Source organism: Bos mutus, chromosome 24, assembly GCF_027580195.1.
Source record: "Bos mutus isolate GX-2022 chromosome 24, NWIPB_WYAK_1.1, whole genome shotgun sequence".
NCBI lineage: Eukaryota > Metazoa > Chordata > Mammalia > Artiodactyla > Bovidae > Bos > Bos mutus.
The window spans coordinates 2,509,301-2,525,236 of NC_091640.1; the positions used below are offsets into that span (position 1 = coordinate 2,509,301).

Sequence of the window (15,936 nt, forward strand, 5' to 3'; positions counted from 1 at the left end):
GGAGCGCCCGCCGCCGGCCGAGGGTGCGCCCGGCCTGCCCTCAGCCTCTGAGGCTGCGGCGGTCACAGCGGGACCCACGGCTCGGCCGCGCTTCCAAAACCCCGTCCTCCCCCTCCTCAAGCCCGGGTCCCCGGGCAGCGCGGGCCCGGAAGGCGGCACCCCCGGGCGCCGGCCCCGCCACCTCGGCCCCACGTGTCAGCGGGGGCCCCCGCACCGGGCCCCCTGCCGCCGGGGCCGCCTGGCGCCCCGGGGCCGGCGCCTTCTCCTCAGAAAGGCCTCCCACGACCCGCGGGAGCCCGGCCGGGCGGGCGGGGGCGCGCGAGGAGGACGGGGGAGGGGGAGGGGAGGGCGGCGGCGCGCGCCTCGCCCCCGGCCCCGCCGCCCGCCCGCGCGGCCCAGGAAAGTAGGCCCAGCCCGGCGGAGGGGCCGGCCGCGCCGCGCCGGTATCATTCCGCCCGCGCCCTTCGGCCCGGCAGTCGGGCGGCGGCGGCGGTGGCGGCGGCTGGAGCCTGACGCCGAGGGGCGTCCCCCCCAGGCCCTGGGCCCCGACCCCGGCCCGCCCCACCGCCCCCGGCCCGGTCCGCTCCCGGCGCCCCCCGCGCCGCATCCGGGGACTATATTCGCGCGGAGCGGCACAGCGCGGCCGGCCGGGCCGGGGCCGCTTACCGGTGTCGCCGCGCGCCTTGCTCTCCTTGGGCTTCGGGGGGCGGCCCCGCGGCATCGTCGGCGGCGGCGGCGGCGGCCCACCCCTCGGCCGCACACACACTCACACACATACACCCGGCGGAGCGCGCACGCGCGGGGACCGGCCGCGGAGGCGCGGCGCGCGCCCGGCCGGGCGAGGGCGGCGGGTGGGGCGGCCCGGGCGGCCGCCGAGCCCCGGGCGAGCGCCCGCGGGCCTCACGGCGGAAAGACGCCCGAGCGAGCGGACGGGAGAGTTCGACCCGCGCCAACTTCGGCGGGTTCCATGGCTCGGTGGGCCGCGCTAGGGGCGTTGGGCGCGGGCGCGCGGTGGGGGCGGGGAGCGGCGCCCTGCGCATGCGCGCTCCGCCGCTCGGGCCTGGGAGGACGGAGGGCAGCGGGCCCCAGGCGTCGGCGCGGGCGGACCGAGGGCCTGACGGGCGGGTCTCCCGAGGTTCTGGGCAGCCGTGTTCACCTGGCTGGTACGGCCGTCGGTAAAGTAAGTGGGGAAAATGTGTGTTGGTCGCTTTGTCGCGTCCGACTCTCTGCGGCTCCCTGGACTGTAGCCCGGCAGGCTTCTCTGTCCATGGGATTCTCCAGGCAAGGATACTAGAGTTGTCATGCTCTCCTCCAGGGGATCTTCCTGATCCAGGGATCGAACCCAGGTCTCCCGCATCGCTGGCGGATTCTTTATCGTCTGAGCCACCACGGAAAGCCAAAGTAGGAAAGGTGGCCTTCTAAAGGGCAGAGGTGGTGAGAAGGAGCTTTTCAGGGGGAGGCAGGTAGAAGAAATCAGCCAGCCATGGTTTCTGCCTGTGCCTCTTGCTTGATCTCCGACCTGTGTGTTTATTTGCATTTTCTAGTTCCAGGAAAGCAGCGCTTCATCTCCCAGGTTGTTTCAGGAAGGCTCTTGAAAGCATCCACATGCAAACCACAGGGGCAAAAAGCCTGGGAGCCTGAATTTACCCAAAACATCCATCTTGGGTCCAGGAAGACATACCCAGAAGTCATTGATATTCCTTTGGTGTAAGCCACTAAAATGTACAGTTCCAAATATGTCGATCTTTTATTTTTGTTGTTGCCCACATTTTCACAAAACCCTATCAGGAAGGTGACAGCTAAGTGTTACGTGAGGCCAAGTAAGCCGAAAGAAAGTAGTCTTAACATTATCTTAGTATCCTCAGAAAAATTAATTCAAAGCCATAACTAATGACCACCAACTACATGCAGGGCCTTTTGAGGGAATACCACACTTCCAAAAACAGTCTGTCTCCCAGAATACTTGGAACCTTAAGACAAGAAGGACACAGGCCTAGTAAAAAAAAAAAATCCATAGTACCTTCAAAAGGACAGAACAATTAATTTCAAAAATAGGAAAGACCCTCTTAATTAAAACAGTAAATGGTTGGGTACTAAAGGATAAAAAAGGGTTTTCTATGTGGAGTCAACAGGGTAAAGAACAAACAAATGAATTGTATCTGTTAGGTGCTTTGTTATACATCCCACTCCTGAAAAAAGCTCAGGCTATTCAACCTCCCAACATCAGCTAGCAAGTGAACACCAAATGGAATTTAGCAATTATTAACATTTCCTGTTTTTCAACTTCTTTGTACGGTCTATCCCTGGGTCAGTAATATCTTCTGGAGGAGGAAATGGCAACCTGCTCCAGTAGTCTTTCTTTTGAAATCCCAAGAACAGAGGAGCCTGGTGGGCTACAGTCCATAGGGTCAAGAAAGAGAAGACTTAGCAACTAAACAAAAGTATGTTTTACTGCCGTAAGTAAAATACTTCTAATCTTTGTAACATGCCTTCAAGGTATTTTACAGATGAGATTCAGAGGAGTTAAGTAATTTGCCTAAGGCCACATAAACTTTTTTAGCTAACTTGTGTGTGTGTATTCAGTCATGTCCAACTCTTTGTAACCCCATGGACTCTAGTCGCCTCTGTCTATGGAATTTTTCAGGCAAGAATACTAGAATGGATTGCCATTTCCTCCTCCAGGGGATCTTCCCAACCCAAGGATCAAACCAGCATCTCTTGTGTCTCCTGCATTGGCAGGCAGATTCTTTACCATTCAGTTCAGTCGCTCAGTCGTGTCCAACTCTTTGCGACCCCATGAATCGCAGCATGCCAGGCCTCCCTGTCCATCACCAACTCCCGGAGTTCCCTCAGACTCACGTCCATCGAGTCAGTGATGCCATCCAGCCATTTCGTCCTCTGTCGTCCCCTTCTCCTCCTGCCCCCAATCCCTCCCAGCATCAGACTCTTTCCAATGAGTCAACTCTTTGCATGAGGTGGCCAAAGTACTGAAGTTTCAGCTTTAGCATCATTCCTTCCAAAGAAATCCCAGGGCTAATCTTCAGAATGGACTGGTTGGATCTCCTTGCAGTCCAAGGCACTCTCAAGAGTCTTCTCCAACACCACAGTTCAAAAGCATCAATTCTTCGGCACTCAGCTTTCTTAACAGTCCAACTCTCACATCCATACATGACCACTAGAAAAACCATAGCCTTCACTAGACACCTTTGTTGGCAAAGTAATGTCTCTGCTTTTTAATATGCTGCCTAGGTTGGTCATAACTTTTCTTCCAAGGAGTAAGCGTCTTTTAACTTCATGGCTGCAGTCACCATCTGCAGTGATTTTGGAGCCCCAAAAAATAAAGCCTGACACTGTTTCCACTGTTTCCCCATCTATGGGGCCACATGCTGCTGCTGCTAAGTAGCTGCGGTCGTGTCCGACTCTGTGTGACCCCACAGACAGCAGCGCACCAGGCTCTGCTGTCCTTGGGATTTTCCAGGCAAGAACACTGGAGTGGGTTGCCATTTAGTCTTAGGCAAATCCAAGACCCAAACCAAATCTGCTTATCTGTTAATCCTGTGCTCCTAGCTGCATCCAAGCAAAAATGTACACAAGGTTAGCCAAAATATAACAGTTCTTCCATATGAATATTATGACTGGAGTTCGATGGAAGGGTGAGAAAATAGGTTGGAGGTAGGTGATAAGAATCCTTGGTCTTTTGTAAATCAATTTGGGTAATGATGTGTTTGTGAATGTATACTCTCTTGTTCCAAAAAGGATTTGAAGCACTTTATATTTATACCAAGACAAATAGATGAGGAAATTAGGATAATGGAAAAAAAAATTAGAAAATCAAAGTAAAACACCTGAACTAATAAAATCTTGTGTAGTTATAAAAGGTAAATAGAAAATCAAACCAGATTCTTAGCCTACATAGACAAGTAGAGATGATTACTTACAAATAGTTACTTATTCATAAAAGAGCAGTGTCCCTGTCACTGTGCCCCTTGTTGATGCTGCTCTCACCACACATGCATATCTGTACATACCATATTTGAGATCTTATCATCTGCAGAGACAATCTTTACTTCTTCCCTTCTCATTCAGATGCCTGTTATTTCTTTTTCTTGTCTAGTTGCACTGGCCAGGTCTTTCTAGCACAGTGCTGAATGGAAGCAGTGAGAGTGGGCACCCTGTCTTATTCCTGGTCGCAGTGGGAAAGCTTTGAACATCTCACCATAAGTATGATGTTTAACTTTCTTTTTGTCACATTCTTTCTGTACTCAATTTGTTGAGAACTTTTATCATGAAAGATGTTGAATTTTGTCAAATGCTTTTTCTACATCTACTGAACATACAATTTCTGCCTTTCATTCTGTTAACGTGGTAGATCCCATTTCTTGCTTTTCATTGCTTTCCAGGGATAAATTCTGCATGATCATGGTTACGTGATCCTTTTACTGTGCTGTTGGAATCAGTTTGCTAGTTTTTTTTTTAAACATTTATGTGGCTGTGCTGGGCCTTAGTTGTGGCACTCAAGATTCTTAGTTGCAGCCTGTGGGATCTAGTTCCCTCACCAGGGAGTAAACCCAGCCCCCTGCATTGGGAGCACAGAGTCTTAGCCACCAGACCACCAGGGAAGTCCCAGTTTGCTAGTATTTTGTTGAAAATGCTTGTATCTGTGTTCATCAGGGGTATTGGCTGATAGTTTTCTTTAATGTTCTTATCTGGCTTCACTTTCAGGATAATCCTGGCCTCGTAAAATGAACTGGAGTGTTCGGCTCTTCAGTTTTTTCAGTAAGTTTGAAGGATTGGCGTTAATTCTTCTTTAAATGTTTGGTAGAATTCACCAGTGAAACCATCTAGTGCTGGCCTTTTTTTGATGGAAGATTTTTGATTACTGTTTGAATTTTGTTACTTGTCATTTTCTCCAAATTTCCTGTTTATTCATGATTCAGCCTTGGTAGGCTGTATATAGATTGGTTTTATAGACTCATCCACTTGGATGTCTCAGTTCAATGGAGAACTGGTCTTTTCATTTTTAAGTCGATAACTGTATCAAGTATTAAAACAAGAGTGTAAAACATAAGCTCCCCAGAATCACCACACAGGCACAGCTAGAAAACAAGACCAGCACCATGGAAGATCCTGAGAATGGCCTCCCCCAACAGACACCTGGGGTTTCCCAGGTGGCTCAGTGATAAAGAATCCACCTGTCAATGCAGGAGATGTGGCTTTGATCCCTGGGTCAGGAAGATCCCCTGGAAAAGGAAATGCAACCCACCTTAGTATTCTTGCCTGGGAAATCCCAAGGACAGAGGAGCCTGGCGGACTACAGTCCATGAGGTCACAAAAGAATAAGACATGACTTAGCAATTAAACAATTCTGCTGCTACTGCTGCTAAGTCGCTTCAGTTGTGTCCGACTCTGTTCGACCCCATAGACGGCAGCCCACCAGGCTCCCCCGTCCCTGGGATTCTCCAGGCAAGAACACTGGAGTGGGTTGCCATTTCCTTCTCCAATGCATGAAAGTGAAAAGTGGAAGTGAAGTCGCGCAGTCGTGTACGACTCTTCTCGACCCCATGGACTGCAGCCCACCAGGCTCCTCCGTCCATGGGATTTTCCAGGCAAGAGTACTGGAGTGGGTGCCATCGCCTTCTCCGGAATAATTCTAGGGAATACCAAAAAAGCTGAAAGAATAGCCAAATGAGCACATACACTGACACCTAGATTTAAGAGTCAATATCGTGCCGTATTTGTTTTATCCATTTTTTTTTTCTTTCTTTCAGACTACCCAACAAATTGAACTTGACTCTGAAATCCACCTGAAACAAACTGCCTGGAGTACTTTGAGAAGCAAATGGACTTAGTTTGGCACCTAAGAAATTTGAAGTAGTAATAATAACATGATAAGTAGATAAATGGTTACTGGGTACATGGTTTGGCATCTAAGAAAATTGAAATAATATGATAACAGAAATAATAATTTGTTCAGTTGCTAAGTTGTGTTCGACTCTTTGCAACCGCACAGACCAGTAGCCCACCAGACGTGTCCATGGGATTCTCCAGGCAAGATTACTGGAGTGGGTTGCATATCTTCTAGGAGATTTTCCTGACCCAGGGATCAAAGCTGCATCTCCTGCTTCCCCTGCATTGCAGGCAAATTTTTCACTGCTGAGCCACTGGGGAAGCCCATATAATAGCTTATAATAAGTAAATAAATGGTTACTAGCTATAAGCTAGAACTGCAGTAACACCTATCCGCCTCATCTCATGAATTTCTCAAGAAACACTCAATAACCCAAGAAAATGAGCACAGGCCCACACAGATGAGACAGTGTGAGGACAAGCAGGAAGCTGACTGGGGTGAGTGGATGTTGTTGTTCAGTCGCTAAGTCATGTCCACCTCTTTGTGACCCTGTGAACTGCAGCACGCCAGGCTTCCCTGTCCTTCACCAACTCCCAGGGTCACTTTCAGGACTGGCGTGCTGCAGCTTGTGAGGTGAGGGGATGGGGGTTTGGTAAACCAAACTGCTGCCAAGAGCATGATTGCAGAAAACACAAGCAGCTGATGTGAAGGAGTGACAGTATTCAAGCACCGCTCAAGTAGGGAAGCAAGTGGTGCGTGGCGGGCTGGTGTCTTGGATAATACGGGAAGCGTGGCTCGCTGGGGACGTGGGTGGGTGAGCGGCAGCTGGGATGGAGTGGAGTGGCGTCACTGCAGAAGGCCAAATAATTGCCTAAGAACTTCCGGCGCTTTCCTCCGAGTCCTCAGAGTGCTGACGGAAACAAGAAGTATCAGGCCACGTGAGCCCAGGAAGATTGCCTTGCCTTTCTGGCGCTCAGACCAAACAAGGAGAAGGCCGAACTGTCTGAGGTCCCGAGCAGTATTAACTCTGTGACTGCACTGTGCTTCAGCCATAAACCATCAGACTGTTTTTTCAGGGAGAGGTGCCTGAGCATGATTGCAGAAAACACCTCCAGGGGCCAGGGGGCAGGGTGGCCAGTGACCACAGGTGTGAGCGTTACTCTGGGCTGTAAGCAAAATGAAAATGGGCTGGTGATTCACTAGCACATTCAGTGACCCGCCCCTCTCTGGGGAGACCAGGAGCACCCTACCCCATTTGCCGAGGCCTAGACAGCCAGCCCCCGGCCTGTGCCTCTGTGTGTGTGATCTTTCCACAGCTTTTTTCTCTTCTGTATTGTGGCAAGATACATACCTTGTTCATTTTCACGCTGTAAACAGTTCTGCTATGTGACCATATTACAATTTTCTTATCTCTTCTGCAGTTGGTAAAATGTAGGCTATCTCTGCATATATTTTTGTTGTTATTACAAATAATATGGCTCTGAACACCCTTATACATGTGTATATATTAATATGCTGGGTTGTAGGAGTGGAGTTACTGAGATTTAAAATGATTTTCCAACGTGATGGCATTAATTTACATTCTTACCAGCAGTGGGTGAAAATACCCTTATCACCAGACTTCTTAATTTTTGTCAACCTGTGGGGTCTTATTTGAGTTTTTTAATTTCTAGTGAGGTTGAACTTTTCATTTGTTTTTCCTCTTCACTGATTTGCCTATTCATATTTTTGCCAATTTTAAACATTAGGTTTATATTTTTTACTATGAAATCTATAGTAACTGTATCCTGAACACTAATATTATATGGATAAATGTTCATTCTGTGGCCTATTTGGTTTGTCTTTTGAGAAATTCAAGTGTTCATTTTAACATAATTATGTGGACCAGCCTTTTCCTCTTTCCCAAGGAGAATGCACGCTGTCCATCGCGATTCTAATTCTCTTAAAGACCTCCCCCAGCCCAAGCCTGGATCCACACCTCGTGGTGAGGGGACCTGGGCGTCCATCCGTGTTCTGGGCCCTCCAGTTGCCTTCCCTCTGCCGGATTCAGCCTGTCCCCCAGCCCTGCCTGCACCGATCACCTCAATACTGTCTGGGCTTCTCCCCCACTAGATTTTAGATGTTTGAATCCGTTCTCCATCCAGGTGGGAGATTTGAAGGGGAGGCAGGGCCTCTGAGACGGGACCAGCACCGGGGTGGGCCGGGTGTGAGCGCACCACTCGGGCTGCAGGGCTGTGGCGAGGCAGGGTCTCAGCGGTGACCTGCAGGGTCTAGAGACTGATCACACAGGAGCTGCAGGGAGGGAGGGGCGGGTCACCTTCAGCATCCCAAGGCTGCCAAGCGCTGCCCCGGGCGCCTGAGCTCCCGTGCCCGGCTCTGTCCCCAGGTCAGTACATCCAGGAGAACTGTGTGCACTTGGAGAGGAGAGAAGGAAGAGAACCAAATGGAGAAAATGCAGGAGACAGAGTTGAGGAGGAGGCGCGCCACCTGGTGGCCTATCAGGCTGCCTGCACTGCACGCGGAGCCGCGACAACCCGGCCATCTAGGATCCAGGCCCAACCTCCAGCGTGGAGCACATTGGCACATACAGGCCGCTTGACGATACCAGTACTCATTAAGCAACGAGTCTGAGGGTTTCTTTTAATTAGTAGGTTTTTTTTTTTTTTACAGTTTTTCATTTTCAGAAAAATAGAGCAGCTGATACAGGGAGCTCCCGTGCCCTTGCCCCAATATACACAGTTTTTCCTATTAACACTTTCCATTAGTGTTACCTGTTGGAATTAATGAACTGATACTGACACAGTACTATTAGCCAAATTTCATACTTTAAGGCCCATTTTTGTACAGTTCTGTGGGTTTTGACAAATGCTTGTAATGAATCCACCATTATAATATCAGAGGACAGTTTCACTGCTTTTGAATCTCTTGGTGTTCTCCATGATCACCCTTCTCTCCCTACCCCCGAATCTCTGGCAGTCACTGATCTTTTACTGTCTGTCACCTTTTCCAAAATGTCACATAGAACCATACAGTATGTGTCCTGTTTCGGATTGGCTTCTGTTCAGTTCAGTCACTCAGTCATGTCCGACTCTGCAACCCCATGAATCGCAGCACGCCAGGCCTCCCCGTCCATCACCAACTCCCGGAGTTTGCCCAAACTCATGTCCATCGAGTCGGTGATGCCATCCAGCCATCTCATCCTCTGTCGTCCCCTTCTCCTCCTGCCCCCAATCCCTCCCAGCATCAGGGTCTTTTCCAATGAGTCAGCTCTTCGCATGAGGTGGCCAAAGTACTGGAGTTTCAGCTTCAGCATCAGTCCTTCCAATGAACACCCAGGGCTGATCTCCTTTAGGATGGACTGGTTGGATCTCCATGCAGTCCAAGGGACTCTCAAGAGTCTTCTCTAACACCACAGTTCAAAAGCATCAATTCTTCAGCACTCAGCCTTCTTCACAGTCCAACTCTCACATCCATACATGACCACTGGAAATACCATAGCCCTGACTAGATGGACCTTTGTTGGCCAAGTAATGTCTCTGCTTTTCAATATGCTATCTAGGTTGGTCATAACCTTCCTTCCAAGGAGTAAGCGCCTTTTAATTTCATGGCTGCAGTCACCATCTGCAGTGATTTTGGAGCCCAGAAAAATAAAGTCTGACACTGTTTCCACTGTTTCCCCATCTATTTCCCATGAAGTGGTGGGACCGGATGCCATGATCTTCATTTTCTGAATGTTGAGCTTTAAGCCAACTTTTTCGCTCTCCACTTTCACTTTCATCAAGAGGCTTTTGAGTTCCTCTTCACTTTCTGCCATAAGGGCGGTGTCATCTGCATATCTGAGGTTATGGATATTTCTCCCAGCAATCTTGATTCCAGCTTGTGCTTCTTCCAGCCCAGCATTTCTCATGATGTACTCTGCATAGAAGTTAAATAAGCAGGGTGACAACATACAGCCTTGATATACTCCTTTTCCTATTTGGAACCAGTCTGTTGTTCCATGTTCAGTTCTAACTGTTGCCTCCTGACCTGCATTTAGGTTTCTCAAGAGGCAGGTCAGGTGGTCTGGTATTCCGATCTCTTTCAGAATTTTCCAGTTTACTGCGATCCACACAAAGGCTTTGGCATAGTCAATAAAGCAGAAATAGATGTTTTTCTGGAACTCGCTTGCTTTTTCCATGATCCAGTGGATGTTGGCAATTTGATCTCTGGTTCCTCTGCCTTTTCTAAAACCAGCTTGAACATCAGGACATTCACGGTTCACGTATTGCTGAAGCCTGGCTTGGAGAATTTTGAGCAGTACTTTGCTAGCGTGTGAGATGAGTGCAATTGTGAGGTAGTTTGAGCATTCTTTGGCATTGCCTTTCTTTGGGATTGGAATGAAAACTGACCTTTTCCAGTCCTGTGGCCACTGCTGAGTTTTCCAAATTTGTTGGCATATTGAGTGCAGCACTTTCACAGCATCATCTTTCAGGATTTGAAGTAGCTCAAGTGGAATTCCATCACCTCCACTAGCTTTGTTCATAGTGATGCTTTCTAAGGCCCACTTGACTTCACATTCCAGGATGTCTGGCCCTAGGTCAGTGATCACACCATCGTGATTATCTGGGTCGTGAAGATCTTTTATGTACAGTTCTTCTGTGTATTCTTGCCATCTCTTAATATCTTCTGCTTCTGTTAGGTCCATACCATTTCTGTCCTTTATCGAGCCCATCTTTGCATGAAATGTTCCCTTGGTATCTCTAATTTTCTTGAAGAGGTCTCTAGTTAGGTCTCTGGCTTCTGTTAGCAATGTGCATTTAAGATTTCTCCATGTCTTTTTTCTTGCTACCTCATTTCTTTTTATTGCTGAGCTGAAAAACATTCCAAAGTCTGGATGAACCACAGTTTATTTATCCATTCACCTACTGAAGTGCATCTTGTTTGTTTCCAAGTTTTCACGACTGTGAATAAAGCTGCTTTTAAACATCCATGCACATTTCTTTGGGGACATACGTTTTCATCCCCTTGGGTAAATACCAAGGGGCCTGCTTGCTGGATCACATGATAAGGCTATATTTAGTTTGGTGAGAAGCCGCCAAACCGGCTTCCAAAGTGCTGCACCATTGTGCATCCCCACCAGTGATGAACGGAGCTCCTGTTGCCTTGCTTCCTCCCAGCGTCTGGATGCTGGTCACTAATAGGTGTGTCCTGGTTCCTCGCTGTTGTTGTGATTTGCAATTCTCCAGCAACGTATGATTCAGAGCATCTTTTCCTATACTTATTTGTCATCTGCATATCTTCTCTGCCCAATTTTTAAATTGGGTTGCTTGTCTTCTTGTTGAGTTTTAACTTTGTTTTGGGTACCAGTTTTTTAACCAATATGTGTTTTGCAATGTATTTTAATATATATGGGCTTCCCTAGTGGCTCAGATGGTAAAGAATCTGCTTGCAATGAAGGAGACACCAGTTTGATCCCTGGGTTGGGAAGACCCCTCAGAGAAGGAAATGGCAACCCACTCCAGTATTCTTGTCTGGAAAATCCTACGGACAGAGAAGCCTGGCAAGCTACAGTCCATGGGGTCACAAAGAGTCAGATACAACTTACTGACTGATATTTAATTAGAGACATTTAAATAAAACACTTGCTGTGTCACTTAAAATAATTTGCTATACTAACTGTTGTATCTATACAACATTTTCGTTTATATTATTTAAATCTCTCAAAGATAAATAAATAGTAACATAGAATCATTTCTGTGGACATATGATTAAAACAACCCTCACAGCATCCATGGAAGTTCACTTCTCATAGACTGCAGCCTCAGTTAGGCATCTCCTTTCAAAGAGATAGGCGATTGCGACCCATGGTGCAGGGGACTTAACACACACTAACATTTGTTTAGCACTGTCTGCCTGGAAACCCACTCACGTGCAGGTTTAAATTATATTGATTTCTTAGTTTTTAAATACCTTAGTCCATTCAGGCTGCTATAACAGAGTACCACAGGCTGCATGTCTCATGAACAGCAGACATCTGTCTCTCATGGCTCGAGGCTGGCAGCCTGAAGTCAGGTGCTAGCGTGGCTGGGCTCTGGGGAGGCTCTCGTCTGAGTTGTAGATGGCCGCCTTCCTGCTGAGTCCTCACGCAAGAGAAAGGGCAGAGGAGTACTGTAGGGCCACGTTAACAAGGGCACTAATCCCACCACAAGGGCTCCACCTTCATGACCGAATCACCTCCAAAAAGCCTCACCTCCTAACACCATCACATGAACGTGGGGGAGGGACACACCTGTTCAGCCCATGTACTAAGTCACTTTAGTCGTGTCTGACTATTTGCGACCCCATGGGTTGTATCCTCTGTCCAGGCAAGAATACTGAAGTAGGTTGCCATTTCTTCCTCCAGGGGATCTTCCCGACCCGGGGATCAAACCCGAATCTCACGTTTCCCACATTGGCAGATGGATTCTTTACCACTGAGCCACCAGGCCCACCCATGTTGCTGCAAATGGCATTTTCACTCTTTTTTATGACTAATATTCCATTGCATATATATTTACTACATCTTATTTTAATATAAAGCAAGTGATCGCTAGTGTTCTCTCTAGTTTTAACACTTATGATTCAAAATTCTTGAGGCTTACCTTTCAGTTCAATTCAGCCGCTCAGTCGTGTCCGACTCTTTGTGACCCCATGAATCGCAGCACACCAGGCCTCCCTGCCCATCACCAACTCCTGGAGTTCACTCAAACTCACGTTCATCGAGTCACTGATGCCATCCAGCCATCTCATCCTCTGTCGTCCCTTTCTCCTCCTGCCCCCAATCCCTCCCAGCATCAGAGTCAACTCTTTGCATGAGGTGGCGAAAGTATTGGAGTTTCAGCTTTAGCATCATTCCTTCCAAAGAACACCCAGGGCTGATCCCCTTTAGAATGGACTGATTGGACCTCCTTGCAGTCCAAGGGACTCTCAAGAGTCTTCTCCAACACCACAGTTCAAAAGCATCAATTCTTTGGTGCTCAGCCTTCTTCATAGTCCAACTCTCACATCCATACATGACTACTGGAAAAACCATAGCCTTGACTAGACAGACCTTTGTTGGCAAAGTAATGTCTCTGCTTTTGAATATGCTATCTAGGTCGGTCATAACTTTCCTTCCAAGGAGTAAGCGTCTTTTAACTTCATGGCTGCAGTCACCATCTGCAGTGATTTTGGAGCCCAAAAATAAAGTCTGACACTGCTTCCACTGTTTCCCCATCTATTTCCCAGAGGCTTACCTTTAGGTCACAGGAAATTGCTACATTAAAAAGTCTGCAAAAGTCACAGGATATATCTGACATTTTGCCACAAAAGGAAGGAAATTGAAGCTTTCGCTTTATTCTCAGCTAAGATCTGAAACAGCAAAGTTGTAGGTAGAAAATCATAAACCCACCCAAGGAGATTGTGACAACCGGGTAAGGAACATGTGTGCTGGTGTCTGGCTGAACACATTTAATAAGAAGTGAATGAGTAAAACACGATGAAAAACATCAAGGAAAACTTCAGTCTAGAGTGAGACAAGTGCCATCACTTCAGATCAGTAACAGCAACAACCCAAGGGTGATCTGGGAGCACAGCCTCCAGAGCGCAAATCACACCCCACAAAGTGTGGCCCACTTGCACTCCCACCCCAGTGCAGCTGCAAGCGTGCTTCCCGAAGCTTCAGGAATAGCCGCACCACCACCTCGGGGAGAGCTGTCCTCACCACCGGTACAGCCCACGAGGCGCAGGTCACCATGTTTTCATTCCACATTTCTTTGGCAACTAGTATGACTGAGCGACTTCACTTTCACTTTTCACTTTCCTGCATTGGAGAAGGAAATGGCAACCCACTCCAGTGTTCTTGCCTGGAGAATCCCAGGGACGGGGGAGCCTGGTGAGCTGCCATCTATGGGGTCGTACAGAGTCGGACTGAAGAGACTTAGCAGCAGCAGCAGCAGAGGCTGGACTTCTATTTACTCACTGTCCTTTCCAGTTTGTCTCTTGTGAACACTTGCTTGGATCTCTGGCCATTTTCTGTGGGGGCGGAGTCACAGGGCTTCCTTCTTCTAGTTGATCTGAAGGGTATTTTATATATTTATCCTGAGAACACTGCTAGGGTGGTTAATCAGTAACTTCTTCCACACACTCCATGGTCTGTGCCTGCGCACTTGGTAGGACACGTCTAGCCCCTGGAGGATGCTCGGCCCGGCACCCTCGCTCTGGGAGCCACTGTGCGGGGCCCATGTACCTGCGAGCTCCGGGGGCTGCAGGGCCAACACGAGGCTGGGGGCGCTCCAGACAGACGCCCCTCACTGCCCCCAGCTCCCACTCATCTTCCCCAGCACACAAAGAGCACGAAGACGTCTTCAGGGTTAACAAGCCACACATTATGCTTCCAGAATTATTTGACATTTTGACTGCCCTGAAGTGTGAAAGGCCCTCATTGTGTCCGGACTCACATGCGCCATGACCCTCATGGGGTCCTAGTTAGACGCCTGCTTCTCCATCCTGACAGGACAAGCGCTGTCCTCTGGGAGTTTGAGGACAATGTTCCAGTTATACGCCCAGAAAAGAGCAATGTATGCCCAGGAATCAACTCACTGAATCACTAACCTCCTACATCCTCTTTAGAGCCTGAAGAAAGATTCCTCAAAGGCGTCTTTCCCCACCCATGTGAGAGCACTGGTGGGCAGACAGAGTGCGGAGCCAAGCAGGAAGAGAAAGGGAAGGGTGGAGGCCCGAGAACATGCCGCACCCCCACCCCCCGGAGGCCGATATAGGACCCCCTCAAAAGACAAAGCCATAAATGTTCATTTCCACCCAAGTCATTTTTATCACATCTTGATGAAGAGCTATTTGGCAGAAACACTTGTTATCTTTCAAGGTCTTAAGGATATGGCTGCATCCTTAGAACACTCTTCACGTGGACACGTGTCTGCTCAGGGGTGTACCCCTTCTGCAGGTGGTTCCTTCTCCCGTGTCAAAGCGTCCTTGGCATTTTACTCCTTCTTGTTTTGACCACTTCACTGAGCCAAACAGGAAAGAACATAGTTTTCTCCAGTTACACTAATCCAGCCTTGGGTGAAAGGGTCTCCAGAGAAGACACCTGAGGGGTGGGTGGGACTGAGGATGCTGTGGAAGGAGACATTGGTGTGGTGGTGGGGGGAGCTCCAGGTGTGGGTGCAGGACCTGGGGGGCGGGGGGTGGCAGGGCAGCATTCTCCCCCCACCCCACCCAGAGCTCCCAGTGCCCTGTCATGACTGGAGCACAAAGGCGTAACTAGCAAGGGCATGATGATGAGTGAGCACATGCCTGTGCTCACCCAGGCATACAGCCAAGGGGGACCCAAGATTCTAAGTGACCCACCCCCTCCCACAGACATACAGAGACTGCTGACCCTCCACCTCGAGGAGTGCTCAGCTCTCTTAGGTCACTGCAGAAGTCAAGTCGGGCTGGCACCCATGTGCTTCAGCATCTTCCTGACTCTGGATGCATTTGTATATTTGAACATTTTCTCTTACTTCCCAAGCAAGAGTAAACAAGAGCAGAGAGGATCCCATATCAGCTATCCACTCGCTGGTCTGCACGTCTCCCGAAGGGGCCGGGGCACATGCCTGTTTCTTCCTCCCTTTCTAAGATCCCTGTGTTTTAGAGGCAGAAATTTTTTTTAATGTATTCTGGATATTAATTCCTTATCAGGTATATGATTTGCAAATATTTTTTCTCTCATTCTTTAGGTTTTCATTTCACTTTCTTAATAATGTCCTTTTGTTGTACAAGTTTTTAATTCTAATCATCTAATTTATCTAGTTTTTCTTTTATTGCTCATGTTTTTGTGCCACATCTAAGAATCAACCACAAAATAAGGCTGTGAATATTCATCCTGTATTTTCTTCTAAGAGGTTCACATTCAGGTCACCGATTCACTGTGGTTTAATTTTTGAATATAGTGGAAAGTAGGGTCCAAATTCACTCCTTTGCATGTGGATATCCATTTGTTGAAGAGACCATTCTTTCTCTGTTGAATAATCTCGGTCCTCTTGTCAAAAAGCACCTGGTCACAGATACGTGCTTATTTCTGGACCCCAAAG

At 48.4% G+C, this 15,936-nt stretch overlaps 1 protein-coding gene and 1 long non-coding RNA gene across 2 annotated transcripts in view; one reads left to right on the top strand and one right to left on the bottom strand.

The window, feature by feature from the left end:
• ZNF236 (zinc finger protein 236) overlaps window positions 1–861 on the bottom strand; it is a 68,900-nt gene extending 68,039 nt beyond the window's left edge. The window contains 1 exon segment of the mRNA XM_070361866.1: window positions 667–861. Within this exon segment, the coding sequence (XP_070217967.1) occupies window positions 667–721 (55 nt within the window). The 5' untranslated portion in view covers window positions 722–861.
• A 123-nt stretch (window positions 862–984) lies between these two features.
• LOC106701523 (uncharacterized) lies at window positions 985–6,237 on the top strand. The gene is made up of 5 exons (XR_011462495.1): window positions 985–1,180; window positions 1,545–1,707; window positions 4,115–4,221; window positions 4,723–4,776; window positions 5,769–6,237. It is a non-coding gene; the product is annotated as an uncharacterized lncRNA (long non-coding RNA).
• The last annotated feature ends 9,699 nt before the right edge of the window (window positions 6,238–15,936 follow it).